The sequence below is a fragment of the Trichosurus vulpecula genome, chromosome 2, assembly GCF_011100635.1.
Source record: "Trichosurus vulpecula isolate mTriVul1 chromosome 2, mTriVul1.pri, whole genome shotgun sequence".
NCBI lineage: Eukaryota > Metazoa > Chordata > Mammalia > Diprotodontia > Phalangeridae > Trichosurus > Trichosurus vulpecula.
In genome coordinates, this window is record NC_050574.1 from 117,766,541 (window position 1) to 117,791,818 (window position 25,278).

The following is a 25,278-nucleotide window of genomic DNA, read 5'->3' on the forward strand; positions in this document are numbered from 1 at the left end:
ACAGTGCGCTTTCAAGTAGGAAATTGTGCCCATCTCCTGGACTGTCTAGCAAAATAGGTTTTTTTTTTTCAGCCACAGACCACATCAACAATGCCCCAAAAGCTATTAAACTGTGTATATCCTCCCATCTACTGTTATCACTACTAGGTCTGTACTCCCAAAGAGATCAAAGAATGAGGACAAAAATTTGTACAAAAATATTTATAGAGGCTCTTTTTGAGATAACAAATAATTAGAAACCAAGGGGATGCCCATCAACTGGAGAACGGCTGAATAAGTTATGGTATGAATATGGTGGAATACTCTTGTGATATAAGAAACAATGAATGGGAGGGTTTCAGAAATTTGGCAAGACTTCTATGAACTGATACAAAGTGAAGTAAGCAGAACCAGAGTAATAATTTATACAATAACAATGTTATAAAGGTAATTAACTCTGAAAGACTTAGTAACTGATCAACATAATGACCAACCATAGTTCCAGAGGACATATGGTGAAACATGCTATGCATTTCCAGATAGAGAGCTGGTGGACTCAGAACATAGATTAAAACATTTTTTTTTTCATTTATCCTTTTCTCTTTCTTTTTTTTGGACATGGCTAATGCAGAAATTTGTTTCACATGACTATACATATTTATAATGGATTTTGTTTTTCTTGTCTTCTCAAAGGGTGGGAAATGGGGGAGGGAGAAGGAGAGGATTTGGAACTGAAAATAAAATGGAATTAAAAAAAACAGACCACATCTTTTTTGCTTTTTAAAAAGGTTTTATTTTTTAATTTTTGGGGTTTTTTACATCACCGTCACTTTCTAGTAATCACACCTAACTGAACTCTGGCTTGTAACATTTCCTCCCTTCCCTGTTCACCCTTCCCCACCAAAAAAAACACACAATCAAAACAAACATTTATCAACTGTGGCTCACTGTATACAGCATTCCATATCCGTAGTCCACCTTCTGAGAGGAGGGAAATATGTTTTGTCTAGCAAGTAGGGTATCTTCAAATTTCTGAATGAAGATTCAAGCTAAGAAAAGTATAACCTTCTCCCAAATCAACCCAGACACATTTCTCTGCTGGAGGGTCTCCAACACAAAGGTAGGAAGGTGTGGTTCATAAACCCTTTAATATAGAAGATCAGTGGTTCTGGGATGGGGAGCTGGTGGGCCCTCCTGACTCTTTACCTCAGAGGAATCCTGCCACTTTTAACCTCAAAGCAGTCATCATCAGGAAGTAGAGGAGAGACAAAAGCTGAAGAACATAAGTAAGAGGGGAGAAAAAACAGCTTCAGATAAAATAAAGAAAAGAGGGTCTCTTCCTATCCCCTGCAAATCAGCCACCAACCCCCTGCTAACTTGACCCAGGGGAGGCAGGACTGGAGCTGGTTTTCAAAGGTGTCAGCAAAGATCTTCTGGTTCCTGGCAATAAGTCCATGAGGAATGTCCCAGATGGGTAGCCAAGGAAGTAGCACACTTGACCGAGTTCTCTTTTCTGCAGCCTCCAGCAAAACGTCCTGGCACAAAATGTTGCAATGCCCATGAGTCTTTCATTGTTCATGCCTGGGGCTGCTGTCTTCAGCCAAATAAGTTGTGGAGCATCCTATGGGATTCAATGAAAAAGAAAACACGGGTCAATACTTTCCTCCATGTGATGAGATCAGACACCCTTGTTGCCAAGAGTTTGGCTTGATCTAATTCAGGCAGTTCATGATGAAATGGAAAGAGCACTGACCACTGAGTCAGAAGGTCCAGTTCCAGTTCTGGCTTTGCTATTTATTGGAGGTAGGATTATGGACAGGATGCCTCCTCTCTCTCTCAGCCTCAGTGTCCTCATCTACAAATATGATACTGATGCACTTATCCTACCAGTCCCTCCACCAAAAGGTGGTACAGATGAGCAGTTATTAGGAAAGCTACTTGTGGCACACGATTTGAGCCATCGTAGCCTGCATGAGTAAGAGGATGAGGAAGGTGATAGGCCCTATATCTGTACATTTATCTGTAGAAAAGACCAAAGAGCCCATGTAATCCAATACTCTCACTTACAGATGAAGATGATCACTTTACACAGGACACAAGGTAGGAAGTAGTAGAAGCATCATTATCTTCATTTCCTCTCTGCTTTTCCTGCCCTCCTACACTCTGCACAATCTCTACTGTCCATTACTTCCTCTGCCAGAATTTCTCCTCATTTTCCATCAGTCACATTGCTAATAAATGGCAAAATCAGAATTTAAACTAGGGCCTTCTGACTCGATGGCTGGGGCACTGTCCATGTCATCATGCCTGAATAGAATCTTGATCAGACCACATCAATCACTCAATCAACAATAAGTGATCTAGTAATTAATTATTAGGGGCCAGGAACTGCTATGCACCAGGAGTACAAAGAGAGCCCCAAAACCCCACAAAAATAGTCCCTGCCCTCAAGGAGCTTGCACACTAATGGGAGAGATGCCATGGAAGGGAAGGCTCAAGGGGCTGGGGGAGCTGGGAAGGCCTCCTGCACAAGGTGGCAATTGAGCTGAGTATTGGAAAAAGGCAGAGGTGAAGGTGAAGAGACTGAGCCAGTGCAAAGTCCTGGAGATGGGAAATGAATGTCGGGGGGAAGAAGAGCAAGAATGGCTATACCCCAGAGTCAATGGTGGGACACAAAGTCTAAGAAGACTGGAAAGGGGGGAAGAGGCCAGGTTGTGAAGGACATTAAGCGCCCCAAAGAGCACTTTCTAATTGCTCCTGTAGGTAATTGGGAGATACTGGAATGCCATATGAACAAGGCATTGATAAGAGGAGCGTTAACCAACAACGTGAGGAGACTCAAAAACATGGCATCTGGGCATCCGTTGAGAAGATGGAATGTTTGCATCTGGTCAATAGGAGCTTTGGGGGAAGAGGAATGACTCACTTCCAATGTTTGAAGGGCTATTTATTATGGAGAAGGTGTACTGATTTCAGCCCAAGATCAAGGAGAATTTTCCAACAATCAGACCACATAGGATAACAGAAAGAACATGGAGTCAGGAGAGGAATGGTTTTGAATTGCAGTTCTAATACTTATTAGCTGTTTATGACCATTAGACTAAACTCGTAATTTCTCTGAGCCTCAGTTTCCTCATTTGTCAAATGTGAACATGATTTTTAAAATGATATGATATAGGTAATGATAATTATATACTCCCTATTCAAAGGAATGTCAATCAGTGAATAAGCATTTATTAAGTACCAGTTGTGCCAGGACTGAACTAAGCAGCAGAGGTCATGAGGAAGGCACTTTTCAAATCTTATAGCAACACAGGAATTATTCTAACAGCCATGAGCTGCTTCATAAGGTAATGAGTTCACTGTCAGTGGAAGTCTTCTGGGAGATTCTGGGTGATCACTTTTCAGGGCTGTTACTGAAAGGATTCCTGCTCAAATACAAATTCAACTGAAAGACCCAGCAATAAAAGGTACTGATTTTTTTTTAATCATCTCTTTGGGAGCACAAACATAGTATTTTAAAACAACCTAGGATCATGAATTAGGGCAGCTAGGTGGTGCAGTGGATAGCTCTTCTTAAGTTCAAATCTGACCTCAGATATTTACTAGCTATGTGACCCCAAGCAAGTCGATGATTATTAATAACCAATGACTTGGAGAAATTCAGATTTCTCCTTTTTTCTTTTATCCTCATTTCAGGACCTCAGTCTCTGAAGGTTGAGCTAACCTTCTCCTCTATTCAGACCCAATTCAGTTTGGAAGGCCATTGTGTTCTACGATGATTTAGATGAGGATAAATTCTTTGAATAGATTGCTAAAAGCTGGAGGTAACTTGGAAGTAAATGATGTAATCATAGTTCAGGTCCAGCCCCTCATTGTAATATTCATTCTCTCATTAATTGTTAATCCATCAGAATTAATTGTCACCCTCAGAAATATCCCTCTTCTGATGGGCACTTAAGCCATTATTGGCTCTGTCATGTTTGTCTTTGATCTAGAGAGAGAGGGACAAATGATCATCTTTTTGTTAAAATGCTAGCATTATTAATAAAATTATTAAATTGCCCAGAAATTATATCTCTTGAACCTTTTTAAATGTTACATCACTTAAGACTGCTTGGTTCAGTTTCCTCATGTGTAACACAAGCTGGAGAAGGGAATGGAAATGGTATCTCTGCCCAAAAAATCCCAAATGAGTCATGAAAAGTCAGACACAACTGAAATGTCTGAATGGCAGCAAGGATCCTGAATCCCTCTACCCCGTATCTCCCCCCCTTACCCTACCTACCCTGGTGCAACCTTGTCGGCCCACCAGAGCCTTGCTGTCACCAAGGAGTCAAGGCAGAATAGTGGAAATAGCATTCCTCTTGGAGTCAAGACTCAAGTTCCGTTTACCTCGTCCCTTACTAGATATGTGACTTGGAAGAAGTCATTGAACAGCTCTGAGCTTCAATCTCCTCACCAGTAAAAGAGGGGTAAGAATAGATGCCCGGGCAGTATCGCAAGCTGTTATAAGGATTCAATTCAATGATTATTAGTTACATTTCTGTAGTGCTTTACAACTGAGAGAAGGCTTTCCCGGCAGGCAGCACAAGCATTATGACCTTCATTTTACAGATAAAGAAATTGGGCTTCAAAGAGTTTAAGTGACTTACCTAACATTAGTTATAGCCAGGGACACCAGCCTCCCAGCTGTTCCACAAACAAGACCCTCCCTCACTCAACTCTGGGCATTTTCTCTGGCTGTCCCGCATGCCTGGAATGCTCTTGCTCCTCCACTCTGACCGTTGACCTTCCTGGCTTCCTTCAAGTCTCAACTTAAATCCATCTTCTACAGGAAGCCCTCCCAATCCGTCTTCATTCCAGGACCTTCCCACTTGATTATTTCCTACTTATCCAGCATGTAGCTTGTTTGTATAGAGTTGTTTGCATCTTGTCTCCCCCACTGGATTGGAAGCTCCTTGAAGGCAGGAACTGTCATTTGCTACTTTTTGTGTCCCCAGTTCTTAGCAAAGTGCCTGACACATAGTAGGTGCTTCATAAATGTTTATTGACTGACTGAATGGAACTAGGACTTAAACCTAGGTGCCTTCACTCCAACGTTTTCCCACTACACAGCTAATAGATGTAAGGCACTTTGTAATCTGTAAAATATCGTACTGTTGTTCAGTCATTTTAGTCATGTCTGACTCTCTGAGACCCCATTTGGATTTTTCTTGGCAGAGATACTGAAGTGGTTTGCCATTTCCTTCTTTAGCCCCTTTTACAGATGAGGAAACTGAGGCAAACAAGGTTAAGTGACATGCCCAGGGCCACACTGCTAGGAAGTGTCCAAGGCTGGATGAGTCTTCCCGACCCTAGGCCCAGAGCTCTATCTACTGTGCCACCCAGCTACCCCCAAAATATTATATAAATATGTTAATATTGTTGTAACTCCATACAAGAAGCCCAGTTCTTCAGACCACAAGACCATAGCCTCCTGGTGGTAGTTACATAAATTGCAAAATAAAATACCCCAGGAAGAAATGAACCGGTCTGTGCCCACAGTAAGCATAATTTTGTGAACCCTTGTGTATAAAGTGACATAAAATAGCACCATGTAAGAATGTGCTCACAGAAGAGGGTTACTGGGTCAACTCCCAGTTGTACGTGTGTGTGTGTGTGCGCGCCCGCGCGCCCATGCGCACATTTGTGCACAGGCATCCATCTACTTACAGGGGACCTTCTGGAGACAATGACTCCTGCTGTGTTGTCTAATCAAACTCTACTTGCATCTTGGTTTTAAGTGCCTATCTTTGTACTTCTGATATTGAATTCTTTGTTTCTTTACACAAAGACTTGTCAATTCAATGATATTTGAACAGAGAGGAAAAACCCCACATAATATGAGTTGAAGGTCAGAGAGACAGAGACAGAGAGACAGAGACACACAGAGAGAGAGAGAGAGAGAGAGAGAGGAAAGGGAAGAGTCAGAGAGAGAGGAAGGAGAAGAGACAGAGAGAAAAAGACACAGAGAGAGGAGAGGGATTGTAGAATGTTAAAGGTGGAAGATACCTCAGAGGCCATCAATTCCTCATTTTACAGATGAGAAAACTGAGGCCTGGAAATGCCAAATGATCTGCCCAAGGTCAGGCAGGTCTTAGCTGAACCTAAGTGTCCTAATTCCAAAGTCAGTCTACAACAGTCTACAACATTACTTCTATGACCTTGGGCAAACCTTTCTGGGTTTCATTTTGCTCGCCTATTAAATGAGGGTTATATTTGCCCCACCTACCTCATAAAGAGATTGTAAAGAAAGTGCTTTGGAAGAAGCCACCAAGGGTTAGATACTCATTATTCTATTATCCGCCCTCCCCTCCTACAATTTCTCCTTCCTTCTAGACAAGGGTCTCTATACAGACTCCCCTTGGGTCAGGCTCAGTGACTCACCTAACAGAGAGCAGGACCCTGGGGTCTACATCATCAGCCCAGTTATTTCTTGGTATTTCTTTGTCACTTCATTGGCCTTCAGGGTCAAATGGGTGAGGATGTGATGGAGACTGGAGAAATGAAGGTGAAACTGAGCTTCGAGGTCCAAATCCTCCTCTCTCTTCTCTTCATCTTCCTCCTCATCCGAGCTGGTAATCTTGTCCTTCCACTGGTCCTTGGGCAGCAGCCCATTTTCCACATCTGCTCGGATGGACTTGAGCATGGTGTAGTAGCTATAGAGGTCGTGGATACCTGCCTCATCTGTGGGGCTGTCACAGCCGGTGTCTTCCAGGACCACATCCCTCAGGAGGCTGGGGATCATGACTACCTGCTCCATGTTCCTCACGGTGGCTGAATACCTGTCCATAACGGTGAGCAGGCAGTTTTTGGGGTAGTATTTATTCAGGACCTGCATCGCTGGTTCTTCCAGTGTGACTGCTCAGGGAGATGCTTGTGGATTTGCAAATTGCCTGGTTATTTATAGACTGTTCCCCAAGGTTCAAGGTGATCTGGGGGCAGGAGGGAAAAGTCTGACCAAGGGCACTGGAGAATGAAATGGGTTACATCTCAGCCAGTGGATAAACATATCGCTATCTCTAGCCAATCTCAAGAAACCCAGAGTGGAGTCAGGTGACTGAACCATTCTGGTCTTGATAAAGCAGATGGCTATTCTCTCCCTGGAAACCTTCCGCTTGTAAACAGAAGACCAGGGCTTCTGGCCAGCATGGCCTGCATTCTGAGGCTATGGTGCAATACAGTGATGAAATAAGATTTTCTGTTTTACAATACATACAACACACTATCCTGGGGTCAGGAAACCTTTCCTGATCGAATCTGATAATACTTTCCCCCACTTTGTTACCATTTCCTTGGGCAAATCACCTTTTCTTGGTGTTTTTATATGTAAAATTAGGGAACTGAATTAATCAGAGGCTCTGAAACTTTTTTGTGTCATGGGCCCCTTTGACAATTTGATGAAGCCAACCCACCCCTTATCAGAATCATGTTCTTAAGTGAATAAAATAAAATACATGAGATTACAAAATAAAGCTATTATAGTGAAATATAGTAATAAAAAAAAAACCAAACCTAAGTTCACAGACACCAGGTTAAGACCCCCTGAACTAACTGATATTTAAGGTCCTTCTAGCTTTAATAAGCCATGATTCTGGAAGCAGATGAGCACGACATCAAGGAGAAGTTAGAACAGAACTGTAGTCAGGAGGGCTGCCTGTGGCCTTTACAGCCTTTGTGGCCTTACGTGGGTCACCTCTCCTCTCCAGTCTTCACTTTCCTCACCCGTAAAATGAGACTAAATCATCTTTAAGGTTTCTTTCAGTTCTAAATCCTGTGATGTTATGGTCCATTCCAGCTTGAGCATTTTACCCTCTTGGTCTCTAAACAACCCTAACACACTGCATCCTAATGGTCTTTCAAGCTTATCTGCCAACAGTCTGTCTATCTATCTGTCTGCCTATCTATCCCTCTCTCTTTGTCTCTATAACTATCTCTATCATATCTCTATCTAGCCATCTCTCTGTCTCTGTCTCTCTCTGTGTGTCTCTATCTCTCTGTCCTTCTGTCTCTCTCTCTGTCTCTCTGTCCCTCTCTGCGTCTGTCTGTCTCTGTCTGTGTGTGTGTCTATCTATCCATCCATCTATCTATCTATCTATCTCCTAAGGTCCTGTCTAACTAACTTTTTTTTACACAGAACTTTCACAGTTCTGACAGTCCATGACCATCAACATAAAGGCTATAGAAGTGGATGATCCTATTCAATATTCTAGAATTTTCGGTTGTTATTATAATTATTCTAATTTAGGCAAGAGCAATCTTCATTTGCAGTGCACCTGGTCACAAATGGTCTCAAGCAGAGAGGTGACACATGCACAGCCCACAGGCCATGTGCAGCCCGTAACATTCTGGGTGTAACTCAACCAGATTAAAATGGAATTGGGAAATATTTAACAAAATAATTACAAATGCAATACATCATAGATAATATTGTTTAGTCATTTTCAGTCATGTCCAATTCTTTGTGGCCCAATTTGGGGTTTTCTGGGCAGAGATAATTGAGTGATTTGCCATTTCCTTTTCCAGCTCATTTTACAAATGAGGAAACTGAGCCAAACAGGGTTACGTGACTTGCCAAGGGTCACGCAGCTAGTATCTGAGGCCAGATTTAAACTCAGGAAGATAAGTCTTCCTGACTTCAAGCCTGGCATTCTATCCACTGTGCCAGGTAACTGCCCCACTAATATTACGTTTTAAAACTAAGTCAATATATGAGCCATAGAAATACTTACGTATGGATTAGTGGTCCCCATTTCTATTCAAGTTTGACACCAGTGGGCTAGCAGTCCATGGGAGGTGCCCACTGCCCCTCAAGTTTCTCATTGCAGGGGGCCCTGATCACTGAAGGGTCCTTATATAGGTATATACTTTCTAATGTCATTAATTGCTTTCATGAAAATAATCTTCTTTATGGAGGTAGTTAGTTCTTTAGGAACAATTTAATAAATAGGATGTTGCAGGGAAGGGAGTTGGGGTCATTCACATCTAAATTTTGCTTTAAGGTTTTCAAAGTACTTTTCATACTTGCTCTTCTCCAATCCCCATGATAACCCCGAGAGGCAGGCTATTATTATCCTGATTATACAGATGAAGATATGTAAGCTCAGAGGGGTTGAGGGCCTTGCCCACAGTCACACAACCAGTTACTGTGTCTGAACTAAGATTCGTATGTGAACAGATATGTGGGTGGTATCGATGTGAGTGATTACGATGAAGATTATTGTCCACTGAAGCCCAGAGGATGTATTGTCCATGACTTTCCTAAGATTTGGCACCCAGAACTGGACATGGGATTCAGGAGGGGCTCTGAGCAGGGCAGACTCTTGTATCTTTAGCCTCTTCTTCATCTTCCTCCAAGGGCATCTATCAGATAAAAGTAGGCGAGTGAACACAAGGATTCCTCTTCTCCTGAGTCAGGTCTTTCTTTTCACATCTGGGCTGTTAACTCCAGCCTCAAATCTCAGGACCACCAGACATCCAGCCAGGCTTTGGAAGGCAATGTGGAACACTGAATTTGGACTCCAGACATCTAGGTTCTAATGCCGCTTCTCCCCCACCGCCCCAAGAACTAAGATCCCTGTTAAATCCTTTCACTTTTCTATAGCATCTGCAAAATGGGCTGATGACACTGGCCCTGCCCATAACCCTGGAGTTGTTGAAATAACTGAAATTGACGTGAGCAGAAATTTTGTAAAAGTTGTAAAAATCACTGTGCAAATATAAAGAGTTATTTTGTTCTCACCAACTGGAATATTTGGAGTAACTGCGGATGTTCTTTTTAGAGCAGAGAAGATTTAAAGGGGATATGATCTTGTCTTAAAATATCTGAAAGGTTTTTTTGTCTGTGTTTTCTTTCACAGCATGACTTACATGGAAATGGGTTTTGCATGACGACACATGGATAACCTATGTCAAATGGCTTGCCTTCTCAATGAGGGGGAGAGAAGAGGGAGGGAGAGAATTTGGAACTCAAAATTTGAAAAAAAAAGGATGTTAAAATTGTTTTTACATGTAATTGAAAAAAATATTAAAATAAAAAAAATCTATCTGAAAGGTTATCATGGGGAATAGGTGGTAGACTTTTTCCGGGGGGTTTCAGAAGGGAGAAGAGGAACCAGTGGGGGTGGGGGCAGGGGGAGAAGTTACAGGAAAGTAGATACGAAGATATTAGGAAGAACTTCCTTATAAGAAGTTTTCAGAAGTGAAATGGGCTGCCTTGTGAGAGAGTGAGCACCTCATCAACTGAGGTATTCAAAGAGAGGCTGAATGAATACTTGTTGAGAATGCTGTACGAATGGGAGAGGGGACAAGGACATAGGACTATAGATTTAGAGCTACAAGCAACCTCAGGGGCCATGGAGTCCAATTCCCTTATTTTGTAGATGAGGAAACTAAGGTATAGAGAGGTTCAGTGACTGGACCAGAGTCATATAGCTAATAAATGTTTTAGGTGAGATTAGAACCCAGGTCTTCCTGCCGATAAGTCCAGTGCCCTGTCCATTATGCTGAAATGCTTCTAATGTCATCCTCTAAGCCAGGGGAGGGAACCTGCTCTAAGCTCCAAGGCTGCACATACCCCATGGAAGATTTAGGGGAGAGTCTCACAGGATGAGAAGATTTGGAGGGGTTGCTATATGTACTGTTGGAGGGACTGGCCACATCTATGACACCAAGGATACCCTGAAGTGTGAAGGCTTGAATTTTATGATTCCAAGACTTTCTAACCATAGCATGTGATGCATCTGGGCAGACCATTGAAATATATGACCTAGAATTACCTTGAGATGGGTCTCATGGGCAGATGTAACTCTAGGTTATCCAACAGGTTTTCAGCCAAGTCAAACAAAGGGCCTGAGTGGGCAGCCAAAACCTGAGGGTGAATGTCCTCTGTGAACACTGATTCCCTTCCTAGCAATCGTATTGATCCCTAGCATAGCTTGGTCTTCACCTTTGCATTTGAATCCCCCTTTAAGAGCTCCCCCCACCCATTCTCCCTCTCTGTGAAGCCTAACAATTGGGTAAAGAGAACTGACTTATAGCCCAGAATGGGGGAAAACCTGTAAGAATGAAAAGGACAGCTTACCTCTTACCATGGGGATCTTTTAAAAAATATTTATTGATATATACAAAAAAATTATTAAAATACTCATTAAAATATTTATTAAAACATATTTACCTAAAATATTTGAAATATGTTTATTTAATATTTATTACTATCAAAACATTTATTTTGAAAAATAAACAAATTTTATTTATCAAATTTTAAAAATAAAATGAAATTTAAATATATTTATTTAAATTTATTTTAAAAAATCAATTTAATAAATATTAAATATATTGAAATGTCTAAATATTTTTACTAGAGTTTTATTTTTGTGTTTAATGTTTGTACCTACATGATGTTTTATGTAGGAATAGAAGCCCATTTCTGCATGAAAACAGAATTCTGTTCTAGCTAATAAAAGATTCCTAAGAGATTTCATTCCTAAAATATGGTGCCCCTTTGTCTATTAAGAGTCAAGTCAACTAGCACTCACTATGTGGCAGTCACTGTGCTAAGCACTGGGCATCCAGATACAAGCAAAAGGAAAAGTAGTCCTTGACCTGAAGGAGTTTACATTCTAACGAGTGAGAAAAACTTCTAAAAGAAAGCCTAAAAAGTGGGTCTGGGGGCGGAAGGGGAAGGTAGATGAGGCACAGTGGAAAAGTACAGAGAGTCAGAAGCAAAGCCAGGAGAGGAAGGAAGGATGGCTGGCCTCAGCTTTGCCTCAAATGAAGGCTGCAGGAGGTTCCACCAATGGGAGGAGGGGTTTGAGGGGGAAGAGGGATCTTCCAGGGTGAGAAGGCAGCTGAGGCATGGGGGTGATGTCGACATGGTCAGAAGAGTGACAGATGAACCCACTCTCCAAGACAGACTGTAGAGGGACATTTTCACTGCCCATGTCACCCTGAGATTGTAGGGGCAGTGGAATGACAAAAATAGAATTCAGAGAAAATAATTAAAATTTGTGCTGAAACAGAATTTAAATGGTTAGTCAGTCAATAATTATTTATTAAGCACCTATTATGTGCCAGGCACAATGCTAAGTGCTGGGTATAGACACACACAAAAAAGGCAAAAGACAGTCCCTGGCCTCAAGGAGCTTACAGTCTAATAACAGGGGGGATGACATGCAAACAAATAGATACAAACAAGCTACATAGAGAATAAAGATGAAATAGTTGAGAGGGAAGGCACTGGAATAAGAGGGGTTGGGACAGGCTTCCCGTAGAAGGTTGGATTTTAGCTGGGACTTGAAGGGAAGTAGGAAGCCAGAAGGCAGAGATGGGGAGGAAGGTCAGGCTAGGCATCAAGGACACCCAGAGAGAATGCTCAGCCTAGAGAAATGGAGTGTCTTGTTTGTGGAATAGCAAGGAGGCCGGCGTCACTGAATCGAAGACTGCATGTGAGAGGCTTAGGTGTAATTAGACTGGAAAGGTAGGAAGGGGACAGTTTTTGAAGGGTTTTGGTCACCAAACAGCAGATTTTGTATTTGATCCTAGAGATGATGAGGAGTCACTGAAGTTTACTGAGTAGAAGGGGGTAACAGGATCAGGAAGATCCCTTTGGCGGCTGAACGGGGATGGCCTGGAGCTGGTAGAGACTTGCAGCAGGCAGACCAACCAGCAGGCTATTGTAGTAGTTCAGGTGTGAGGTGATGAGGACTCATCCCAGATTGGTGGAAGTGTCAGAGGAGAGGAGAGGGCGGATTTGAGAGATGTTGCAAATGTGAAGTTGACAGACCTTGGCAACTTTGACATATGACACATAGCAAGAGATCAAGGATGAGACCTAGGTTACAAATCTGGGTAACTGGGAGGATACCCCAGACAGTAGTAATAGGGAAGTCTGGAAGGGAGGAGGGGTTGGTGGAAAAGAGAATGAGTTCAGTTACCGCCACGTTGAGTTTAAGGTGTCTGTTGGACATCCAGTTTAAAATGTCTTAAAGACAATTAGAGATATGAGATGAGATCAGCAGAAAAGTGAGATCTGGATAAGATTTGAGAATGATCAGCATAGAGATGGTAAATAAATTCATGAGAACTGATGAGATAACCCAGTGAAGTACCACAGATGGAGAAGGGAAGAGAGTTCAGGACAGAGACCTTAGGACACCAGAGGCTGGGGGCATGACCTGAAGATTCAACAACAGAGACTGAGAAGGAGCTGTCAGATAGGTAGGAGAACTGGGTGTTTTACTCACAGTCTTCGTGAATAGACTTTATGGTCTACCTCCAGCAGGAAAATGCAGAGTACTTAAATTAATTTGTAAGCTGCTTATCACAATTCCTAGCACATAGTAGGCATTATATAAATGCTTGTTCTCCTCCCCTCCCCATCCCCGCCCCCCATTCTTCCCACCCCAAAAGCTCCCAGTCCTCCTGAAGGTTTCAAAGCCCATGTTACAGACCACATTGGTTACCAGATGAATTGGGGTTAAAGCCCTCGAGATTTAGAGTGGGGGTAGCACGGAGTATCTGCACTGCCTGGGGCCCTGATGTCCTGTCTGTGGACCTTGTGCAAACCCAGATGGGAGACATGAGAGCTAAACATGTGAGGCCTCTTGCACTCCCAGCCTGGGCTGTCTGGAGAGGGAGAGGTCACTGAAGGCAAACTCTTCCGATGGTATGATTCAACTCAAAAAAACAAAACAAAACAAAATCCCTAGCCACTAATTAAGATGTTAAGTACGATTACTTTTAATGTAATTACTTAGCATACATCCATAGAATCCTAGAATGTCAGGGCTAGAAGGGCCTTAGAACACAGAATATCAGAGAAGAAAGAGACAGTAGAACACAGAATGTCAGGACTAGAAGGGCCTTAGAATATAAAATATCAGAGCTAGGAGTCCCCTTGAACATAGAATGGTGGTCAAGAAAGAACTTTAGAATCCACTGTCGGAACTAGAAGGGCCTTAGAACACAGAATGTCAGAGAAGAAAGGGAGAGTAGAACACAGAATGTCAGGGCTAGAAGGGCCTTAGAACACAGAATTCAGAGAAGAAAAAGACAGTAGAACACAGAATATTGGGGCTAGAAGGGCCTTAGAACACAGAATGTCAGAGAAGAAAAGGTGAGTAGAACACAGAATGTCAGGGCTAGAAGGGCCTTAGAACACAGAATTCAGAGAAGAAGGGGATGGTAGAACACAGAATATTAGGGCTAGAAGGGCCTTAGAACACAGAATGTCAGAGAAGAAAAGGAGAGTAGAACACAGAATGTCAGGGCTAGGATATAAAATATCAGTGCTAGGAGTCCCCTTGAACATAGAATGGTGGGCAGGAAAGGACCTTAGAACACAGTGTTGGAACTAGGAGGGCCCTGGAACACAGAATGTCAGGGTTAGAAGAGCCCTAGAACGTAAAACTTTAGAACAAAGAATGTTAGAAGGACTTATTACAGACAGATCATCTAGCCCATTCTCCTCATTTTACAAAAGAGTAAAATGTGGCCCAGAGAGGGAAGCTACTTGCCCAATTATTGGCAAAGTCCAGACGGGAATTCAGGTTTTCTTATCCCACTTCTTAGGAGCTCCCACTTTTACAAGGCATCTGCTGGTAGGTGGTATTTCTATGGTGATTTACTGTTACCAGGCGCTTCTCTCTCCGCACAATCTCATTTGAGCTTCACAAGGGTGAGGTTGGAGGCATATTATTAGCAGTATTTGACTGATGAGGGAACTGAGACCCAGGGAGAAGAAGCAGCATGCTTAAGGCCACGGACAAGCTCCTGGCAACTTCAGAGCTAGCTAGGACTTTGTCCTCTCCCAGTGGTATTGAGTTACCTCTTCCACAGTACTGAGTTACTTCTCATCTACTTTGTGCAAGGCCCTTTGAGGCCTTGTTTGGGGAGCAGCAATTCCATCCAGCTTTCTTAAAGCACAGAACTAAAATTTCACAGGCAACAGGGCGAGGGGCCAGAGAGGGAAGTGGCCACCCCTCGGGTCACACTGCAGAGCCAGCAACCTATTCTGCCAACTTGAGGTCTGGCCCTGTGCTCAAACAGGAATAGGGATGTAACTGATGTTCCAAGAATTCCCCTAAGAACCTGAAACAAAAGCTCAGTGTGAATACCCAACTCAGGAGGAGCTGGGAGGGAGGCCAGTTTCCCCATTCTTCCCGTTTCCTCACCCCCAGCTTCTTCAACCATATTCTAGGAATTTATACCTTTCTCAGGCTGATGCAAGGTACGATCTTCCTCCGAACCACCCTAGAACAACTTCGTGGGTTTCTCTACACAGTCACAGTTGGGAAACCTGATGAGTTATATCAATTAAGACAGTGCACATGGAGTCAGGGGTCCTGGATTTGAGGCCAAGGCTGTTTAAAGAGCTCTAGAATGTAGAATGTAAAATGTAAAGAGTGTGAAATAGGCAAGGCTGTTTGACTTTGAGCTGGTCGTTTCTCTCTGAGCTTCATTTCCCTCACCCAGCTGTGGCTTCATCCAAATGGGCCCAGGGAGCCCATTCCCAGAATAGAGGCTCCTGCTCTGGACTCACAGAGAGCCAGACTGGTGCTGGGGTGGTCTGACATCAGAGATTAGAGCCAGGCTTTTCTCACATTCACTGGTTCATTATCTGGAGCGGAATTCCAGGGGAAATATCTAAAATAAAACTTAGCTGTGGCTCCTGTCTAAGGTTTCCCCAAAAGATATTAACAGGGTCCCTTCCAGGAAAAGTTCTCAAAGAACAAAATAGATATTAGGCATTGGACAGCTATTTCTTTCCTCCACTATAAGAGAAATTCTTCAAACACTAAAGACTCATAAGTACCCCTTAAAAAAATCTAAAAGAATGAAATCAGAAGCCTATAGGCCCCTTCTCAGAATTCTTTTTGAATGAATAAAATAAAATACAAAGGAAACCAATGATATTAGAATAAAGATGTTATTTTATTCTATCTAAGTTCATGGATCCCCTGAAACTATCCCAAGTTAAGAACCCCCACCTTAAAGGGATGCTACACTCTACATTTCAAGGATCCTTTCAACTTTAACCTGCTATGTTCCAAAGCTTCTTCCGGTTCTGATATTTTCTGTTGTTCTCTTGTATTCTAGGCTCTAAAGTCTTTGATTCTATCACTCTGAGATTTCCCAGGCATGTCACGATATAGACTGAAAGACCATTGAGAGTTGACTGTAACCATGTAGTTCAAGGTGCAAATCTTCCTTCAGAAAAGGCTGTGGGCTCCTTTAGTGAAGGACTTCAGGAAAACTTGTATCACCCTGTTAGTTCCCAGAACAGAGTGGGGCTGCCTTGAAAAAGTTGGAAGGCTGGGACCAGAATGGAGGGACTGGCCAATATCCCAGCTAGTCTTGCCAATGGTAGAAAGAGTTCTGGACAAAGGGTCAGAAGACTTGAGCTTGTATCTTGGCTTTACCATGTGGTAGCTGTGGGACCAAGGGCAAGGCAAGCTGCTATGTACTGGACATATAAAAATGAAAAGTTTATAATCACATGCTAATAGGTGGTATACAATATGTACATAGATAAATGTGATACAGAGAGGAAGTGATAAGGCCAACATTGGGGTGGGGTGAGGATATAGGCAGTGTCATAGGGAATTTAGACATAGGGAGATCATTCAGTTAAGGAGAGTAGGGAAGAATTTATAGCCTTATCCCACTTGCTGCCTAAAGTGGGACTTGATGGGAAGAATTTTGATTTGTGGAAATGAAGAGGAAGTGATTTCTAGGCATAAAGGATGAACTGTACAAATGCTTGGAGGTGGGAGAGGTCAAGATAAAATCAGGAAATAGCAATTTAGTTCAGTAAAATGTGTAAAGGGGATTGTGAGTTTACCCCTATAGAGTAGGGGGAGGTAGGGACAGGACTTAGCTAATTTGACAGTCATGCACGTGGCTATAATTCCCTCCCCTCCCTCCCCCACCCCATACAAATAGTGACAATCTGGAAAGTATCCAGAGAAGGGGGACTGGGATGGTGAGGGGACTTGAGATCAAGACACGTGAGAATCACCCGAAAGAACAAGGCATTTACCACTACTAGGTCTGTATCCCATAGAGATTTTAAAGAAAAAGGGAAAAGAATCTATATTTGCAGAAATATTTATAGTAGCTCTTTTTCTGGTGGCAAAAGAATTGGAAATTGAAGGGATGCTCATCAATTGAGGAATGACCGAACAAGTTGTGGTATATGATTGGGATGAAATAGTATTATGCTATAAGAAATGACGAGCAAGTTAATTTTAGAAAAACTTCCAAGACTTACATGAAATGATGCAAAGTGAAGTGAGCAGAACCAGGACAACACTGTATATAGTAACAGGAATATTGTATAATGATCAACTGTGACTGACTTAGCTCTTCTCAACAACACAACGATCTAAGGTAATTCCAAAGGACTCTGGATGAAAAATAGTATCCATCTCCAGAAAAAGAACTGATGGAGTCTGACTGCAGATCTTCACTTTATTTTTTTCGTGAGTTTTTTTTTTCTTTTGGTCTATGTCTTCTTTCACAATATGACTAGTATGGAAATATGTTTTGCGTGATTGCACATATATAACCTATATCAAATTACTTACCATCTCAGGGAGGGAGCTGTTGAAGGAGGGAGCAAGAAAATTTGGAACTCAAAATTTTTTAAAAAAATGAATGTTAAAAATTGTCCTTACATGTAACAGAGAAAAATAAAATATTATTTAAAAATAAAAGAAAGAAAGAACTTGGCATGTTGGGCCCTCAGGAAGGAAGACTTAAGAGAGGCAGGATAACTTTGTTTTTGAGCACCTGAAGGGCTATTTTGTGAAAATGGGTTTGGTTTTTTTTGCTTTGTTTTGTTTTTTTGGTATGGCCCCAGACAGCAGAACTAATAAAAGTGGGTGAATGCTGCAAAGAGGCATATTGAGGCTTGATGTCAAGAAATCTTCCTGACAATTAGAGCTATCCCACTGGGCTGCCTCAGGGCACAGGTAGTGAGTGCCCCCCCCCAGAGGTTTTTAGGTGAAGAAGGGATGACCACTTTTTAGGGGTCTTGTAGGTGTGATTCCTCCTAGACAACCTCTGAGGTCCCTTCCGAGTTTGAGATACTGTGGAAGGGAGAAACTGACATCAGCATTGAGAGGGCTTGCCCAGTGAGTGGCACTCGAGTTTGTGAATTATTGTCTTTTTATGCTAGTGGCTTGCCACCATTGAATGGCTCTGATTTATCCTGCATATAGCTTGTTGGTATATGGTTGTTTGCATGCTGTCTCCCCCATAAGATTTTAAGTTCCTTGAAAACAAGGACTGTTGTTTGCCTTTTTTTTTTGTATTCCCAACTCTTAGCATAGTGCCCGGCACACAGCAGGTACTTAATAGATGCTTAGTGATTGATTGGTTGGATGGGTGTTGGGGATGAGGGAGAAGAAAGAGTCAAAGGTAACTGAAGTTTTGGGCTTAGATGACTGAGATGACAGTAGCACCATCAATAGAATTAGGGAGTTTAGGAGGAGAAACGGAAATTGGGTGAGCATATTAATTGATGAGAGAGATGTGGCATGGTGAGCACTGATGAGCACATCTGATGTGAGGCTGGTAGATCATGCTGTTGGCACTTCCTGTCAATCATTCTGGCATTGTTTCAGTTTGACCAATTCATAACCCTCACCTTGACCTTGGATATGAAACTTGCTCCCCACTGTGTGGTACATCAATATTTATCACTGACAGATGTGTTAATAAGTAATTGTTACATCATATGTGCAGAACTCTGCAAGGCATGCTCATGTTGGGTGTAAGAGAGAGGTTTCAGGACACAGCCAGGGGCCATCGTGATAATGGACACCAGAGATCAGAGAAGTTAAGCAATCTTTCTAAAGAAACTGAACCTTGGCTGAGCACTGAGGAAGCACTTGGGGTTGGTTCCAGCTTCCTATCCCATCCTCTAGCTATGATGATTTCCCCATTTGAATCAGTCAGCTCCAGTCACATGGGGAAAAGAAGCATAATTCAGGGGAACAGAACACTGGGACAGGCTGGAAATCCAGAGGCCTGGCTTTCTATTTACATATATGAAGAAAGTTACACTGGTTTAGATTCTAGACCAGGCTTTTGCTCCTACCAGGAGTAGAGAACGTGCAATCTTGAAGACACATGTGTCCCTTGAGGCCGCAGGTTCCCCACCCCTGTTATGGTTCTACTGTTTCATGCCTCCATTGTCAAAGCCAGATTGCTCCCATCGACCCAGCTGTTCCCCCAATTTCCCTGCACCTCCTCCTAATATCCCCACCATCCTCCTAGATGCCCTGTCTAGAAATCTCAGTCTCCCTCATCCCATACATTCGACTAGCTGATAATTCCTATGCATTCTTCCTCTACTTTGTCTCTCACATCCATTCCATTATCTCCCCTCCCTTGTACCACCCTGAAAGATCTTCTTTTCCTCAAACTACTGGAATAGCCTTCTAACTTATCTCCCTGCCTACAGTCTCTCCCACTACAAATCCATTTTTTAAAATTGTTTTTTAGTCTAGGCAAAAACACCAAAATAAACAAGCATTTCTGCATACAAAGTAGAACAGAAAGAAAATTATAAATAAAACCACAAACCTCTGTCATGTACAGCTTGGTTTTCTTTTAAATATATAACAAATCCAACATGTACATTTCAAAGCTGTCCTGTTTATGTTTCCTTCTGATCTTCTTTCTGATCTCTTCTGTGTTTCCAAAAATGCTTTTTCAAAAAGGGTCATTGAGACCCTCTTTTCTTCTGCTTTTTTTTTTAAAGCAACTCTACGCCTACCTCCTTTCTCCCTCCAACCATCCCACCCCCTAAAAAATGATGAAAAGAAAAAAAAAACCCTTGTAAAAAGATGGATAGTTAAGCAAAATGAATTTCTATGTTGGTTATATCTAAAAATATATTTCAGTGTGCACGTTGAGTTTATCATCTCCCTGTCAGGAGGTGGGTAGCTTGCTCAGTCATGGGGCTTCAGGAACTGTGGCCACATCAAACCATATTTAAGTATTACAAAGTTGTTTTTCTTTACAAATATTGTTGCTATTATATGAATTTTTTCTCCTGGCTCTGTTCACTTCACTCTACATCAATTCATACAATCTTCCCAAGTTTCTCTGAAATAATCTCTTTTATTATTCCTTTGAAGAAGGAAATGACAAACCTCTCCAGTATCTTTGCCAAGAAAACCCCAAATGGAGTCATGAAGAGTTGGACATGACTGAAACAACTGAACAGCAATTTGTTCAATCAACAGACTCCCCTTAGTTTCTATGTCTTTGCTATGAAAAAAGCTATTACAAATATGGTTGTAACCATGGGCCTCTTTTCTCTGTCTTTGATCTCTGAGGACATACATAGCTTATGCCACATAGGCATAGTACTATTACAGGGTATTCTTAAACCTTTGGTCCCATCCCTCTCTCCTTAATCTCTTCTCAATTAGACCTAGAAGTGGTATCATTGGATCCAAGTGTATGCACCATTTAGTGAAATTTTTGAACTTGCTTTCCAGAATGGCTGGATGAAGTTGCAGTTCCACCAACGGTGAATCGGCACAATTTTCCAGTAACTGCAATCCCCACCTCTTTTTTTTTTTCCATCTTTGCCAATCTGATGAGTGTGAAGTAGAACCCCAGTGTTGTTCTAATTTACATTTTTCTAATCGTTAGTGATGTGGAGCTTTTTTGATGTATTAATCCATTCTTCAAAAGTAATTTTCCCAATGCACAGTTCTGACCATGTCATTCCCCAGCTCAAAAATATTAGGTGACTTTATTGCCTCTAGAATGAAATATAACCTCCTTAGCATGGCACTCAAAGCCCTTTCCAATCTAATTCCAACCTACTTTCTTTTTTCTTTCTTTGTTTCTTCCTTCCTTTCTTTCTTTTTAGTCTTCAGCATTCACTTTTATAAGACTTGGAGTTTTAAATTTTCTCTTCCCTCTCCCCAAGATGGCATGCAATCTGATATAAGTCATACTGTACAATCACATTAAACATATTTATACATTAGTCATGTTGTAAAGAATAATTAGAACCAAAGAGGAAAACCATGAGAAAGAAACGCCCCCCCCCAAAATAGCCTGCCTCCATCTGCATTCAGAATTGTGTATATATTAGGAATATAGATCATTGCATTGATGAGAGAAGCCAGGTCTATCGAAGTCCAACCTACTTTCAATATTGGTTCACTTCATTCCATTTCACATATACTGACCTGTTCAGAAACATCCTGGGGAAGAGGAAAAGGTTCAAAGATGTGCCTCATACTGAGTTTGTAGTCTACTAAGATTTTCAGGTCTCTTTCTCACATAGCGTATCCTGGCCATGCTTCTTGCATTAGTAGAATTGATTTTTCTAGACCAATTTATCAGAGACCTCTGGGAGATAATGCCTAAAACCAAATAAGTGGCTATAATAATCTTGGCCCATATGTGTGTGGCTCTTTGAGAGACATATTGTTAATAGGTATCTAACTTTAAGATTTATGAAGCACCCTGTATCCATTAATGCATTTGATATATACAAAACTCTGTGAACTAGGTACTACAGATATTCTTATTCCCATTTGCAGACACGAAAGTAAGGCTGAAATTGGATTGGTGACTTGACCATAGTCACATTCCTAAGTATTAGAGTCAGAGTTTGAATGCAGGTCTCAGCTTACTCCAAGTCCAGTGCACTTTTTACCACCATATATGCAGAGGCTCAGCTAACATCCCAGTTTCCTCAAGGGAAGGCTAATATTTTGCAGTTGGGTGTAACAGCTAATCACCTTTCCTCACTTCTGAATAAACAGCCATAAGGTGGCCCCTGGTGAGCTGAGATTCCTATGAAAGGGCCCTGTAGAGATCAACAGTCATAGTTTATATTTCCATGGCAGGTTTAGGCTCAAAAAGTACAGCTGTTATTCCCTACAACCCCACCCCCCTCATTTGACTAATGAAGAAACTATCATCTCAGCGATTGCCCAGGGTCTCAGAGCTAAAGCATGAGACAGAGCCCTCCCTTGAAATCATGTCTCCTGACTCAAGGACCAGCATTCACAGAGACCACAGGATTTAGAATTGGAAAGGAGATTAGAAGTTATTGGGCAGGGGGGCAGAGCCAAAATGACAGTGTGAAAACAGGGACTCATTTGAGCTCTCCCCCAAATACTGCCAAATACCTGTAAAAATGACTCTAAACAAATTCTAGAGCTACAGAACTCATAAAATGACAGAGTGAAACAAGTTTCCAGCCCAAGACGGCCTGGATGGTCACTGAGAAGGGTCTATCACACTGTGCTGGGAATGGACAGCAGCCCAGAATGGGTTGTGCTGAAAGAGACCAAGCCAGAGTGGATCAGGCAAAGCAGGCCTCATGGCACTAAAACACTGGCAGTTGTGGCAGTTACCAGACTTCTTAACCCGCAAATGCCAAAGACAACTTAGCAGGTCAGTGGGAAAACTGTTGGACCTGGGTGAGAGGAGTGCATGGTCAGCCCCAGCCCCAGGGCAGCAGAGGTGGCTGCAACTGTGGTGGCTGCTTCTGGAGCTCCAGGCCCACAGACTGTGGGAAGAATCAAATGGCTGCTCAGAGTGGGAGGCAGGGATCTCTTTGCTGGTGCTGAGGCAGCATTCTCTTGCTTTGCCCTGCTTGGATCTGGGTTGCAGTCCTGGTTGGTGGTCCTTGGGGGAGGAGGAGCGCTGGGATGGCAGAGCTTGTGGTGGCAGTGGAGAGAGAGTCCACCTGGTAGTTACATGGCAGAAAGGAGAGCTTGCACTCACAGACTAGAGCACAGGCCAGGAGAGAAGTATCATACCACCTCAGAATAGAAGTAGCTCTGAAAACAGCAGCACAGCCCCTAAAGCTTGGGACAAAGTATTCTCTATTCTATCAGCATTCATACCCTGACAAAGAGCTGAAAAGTCAGGTAATTGGCTGGGAAAATGAGCAAGCAGCATAAAAGGGCTCAGACTATAGAATCTTTCTTTGGTGACAAAGAAGATCAAAACATACAGCCAGAAGAAGTCAAAAGAGTCAAAGATCCTACATCAAAAGCCTCCAAGAAAAGTATGAATTGGCCTCAGGCCATGGAAGAGCTCAAAAAGGATTTGGAAAAGCAAGTAAGAGAAGTAGAGGAAAAATTGGGAAGAGAAATGAGAATGATGCAAGAAAATCATAAAAAGGAGTCTATGGCTTGCTAAAGGAGACCCAAAAAATACTGAAGAAAATAACACTTTAAAAAATAGACTAACCCAAATGGCCAAAGAGCTACAAAAAGCCAATGAGAAGAAGAATGCCTTGAAAGGCAGAATTAGCCAAATGGAAAAGGAGGTCCAAAAGACCACTGAAGAAAATACCACCTTAAAAATTAGAATGGAGAAAGTGGAAACTAATGACTTAATGAGAAATCAAGAAATTATAAAACAGAATCAAAAGAATGAAACAAATGGAAGACAATGTGAAATATCTCATTGGAAAAAACCACTGACCTGGAGAATAGATCCAGGAGAGATAATTTTAAAATTATTGGACTACCTGCAAGCCATGATCAAAAAAAGAGCCTAGCCTACATGAATAAAATAGGGAAAGAGGAGATCAATGATCTGGGCAGACAGCTGGAAAAGCTAGAAAAAGAGCAAATTGAAAACCCCCAATTAAATACCAAATTAGAAATACTGAAAATCAAAGGAGAGATTAATAAAATTGAAACCAAGAAAAATATTGAATTAATAAATAAAACAAAGAGCTGGTTTTATGAAAAAACCAATAAAATTGACAAACCTTTGGCCAATTTGATTAAAAAAAAGAAAGAAGAAAATCAAATCACCAGTATAAAAAATGAAAAGGGTGAGGTCACCTCTAATGAAGAGGAAATCAAAACAATAATTAGGAATTATTTTGCCCAACTGTATGCCCATAAATTTGACAACCTTAGAGATATGGAGGAATATCTACAAAAACATAAACTGCCCAGACTAACAGAGAAGGAAGTGAAATTTCTTAATGACCCCATATCAGAAAAAGAAATTGAGCAGGCCATCAACGAACTCCCTAGGAAAAAATCTCCAGGGCCAGATGGTTTTACATGTGAATTCTATCAAACATTTAAAGAACAACTAATTCCAATACTTTGTAGACTATTTGGGAAAATAGGTGAAGAAGGAGTCCTACCAAATTCTTTTTATGACACAAATATGGTACTAATACCCAAACCAGGTAGAGTTAAAACAGAGAAAGAAAATTATAGACCAATTTCTCTAATGAATATTGATGCAAAAATTTTAAATAAAATATTAGCAAAAAGATTGCAGCAACTCATTACGAGAATAATACACTATGACCAGGTAGGATTTATTCCAGGAATGCAAGGCTGGTTCAATATTAGGAAAACTATTAGCATAATTGACCATATCAACAACAAAACTAGCAGAAACCATATGATCATCTCAATAGACGCAGAAAAAGCCTTTGACAAAGTACAACACCCATTCCTATTAAAAACACTAGAAAGCATAGGAATAAGGGGAACCTTCCTCAAAATTATAAATAGCATCTACCTAAAACCATCAACAAGCATTATATGTAATGGGGATAAACTAGATGCATTCCCAATAAGATCAGGGGTGAAACAAGGATGTCCATTATCACCCCTATTATTCAATTTGGTACTAGAAACATTAGCTGTAGCAATAAGAGAAGAAAAAGAAATTGAAGGAATTAGAATAGGAAAAGAAGAAACTAAATTATCACTTTTTGCAGATGATATGATGATTTATCTAGAGAATCCTGGAGAATCAAGTAAAAAACTACTTGAAATAATAAATAACTTTAGCAAAGTTGCAGGATATAAAATAAACCCACATAAATCCTCAGCATTCCTATACATTACTGACAAAGCCCAACAGCAAGAGATAGAAAGAGAAATTCCATTCAAAGTTACTGAAGGCACTATAAAATATTTGGGAATCTATTTGCCAAGACAAACCCAGGGCCTATATGAACATAACTATGAAACACTTTTCACGCGAATAAAATCAGATCTAAATAAATGGAGAAATATCAGTTGCTCATGGTTAGGCCGAGCTAATATAATAAAAATGACAATTCTACCTAAATTAATCTATCTATTCAGTGCCATACCAATCGAACTACCAAAAAATTTTTTTACTGAGCTGGACAAAATAATAACAAAATTCATTTGGAAAAACAAGAGGTCTAGAGTATCTAGGATGTTAATGAAAAGACATGCTAGAGATGGTGGTTTA

The 25,278-nt window shown here is 41.4% G+C and overlaps 1 protein-coding gene across 1 annotated transcript; it reads right to left on the bottom strand.

Moving 5' to 3' along the window:
* Window positions 1–748: 748 nt before the first annotated feature.
* Window positions 749–6,914, bottom strand: LOC118838076 (thyroid hormone responsive). The gene is made up of 2 exons (XM_036745285.1): window positions 6,409–6,914; window positions 749–1,600 (listed from the first exon to the last, which is right to left on the bottom strand). Exon 1 carries the CDS (start codon window positions 6,860–6,862, stop codon window positions 6,434–6,436), a length of 429 nt encoding a protein of 142 aa, XP_036601180.1. The 5' UTR covers window positions 6,863–6,914; the 3' UTR covers window positions 749–1,600; window positions 6,409–6,433.
* Between the last annotated feature and the right edge of the window lie 18,364 nt (window positions 6,915–25,278).

Bases quoted from the DNA above. Each gene is read 5' to 3' on its own strand.
- LOC118838076 (XM_036745285.1), bottom strand. From the start codon at position 6,862: ATGCAGGTCCTGAATAAATACTACCCCAAAAACTGCCTGCTCACCGTT.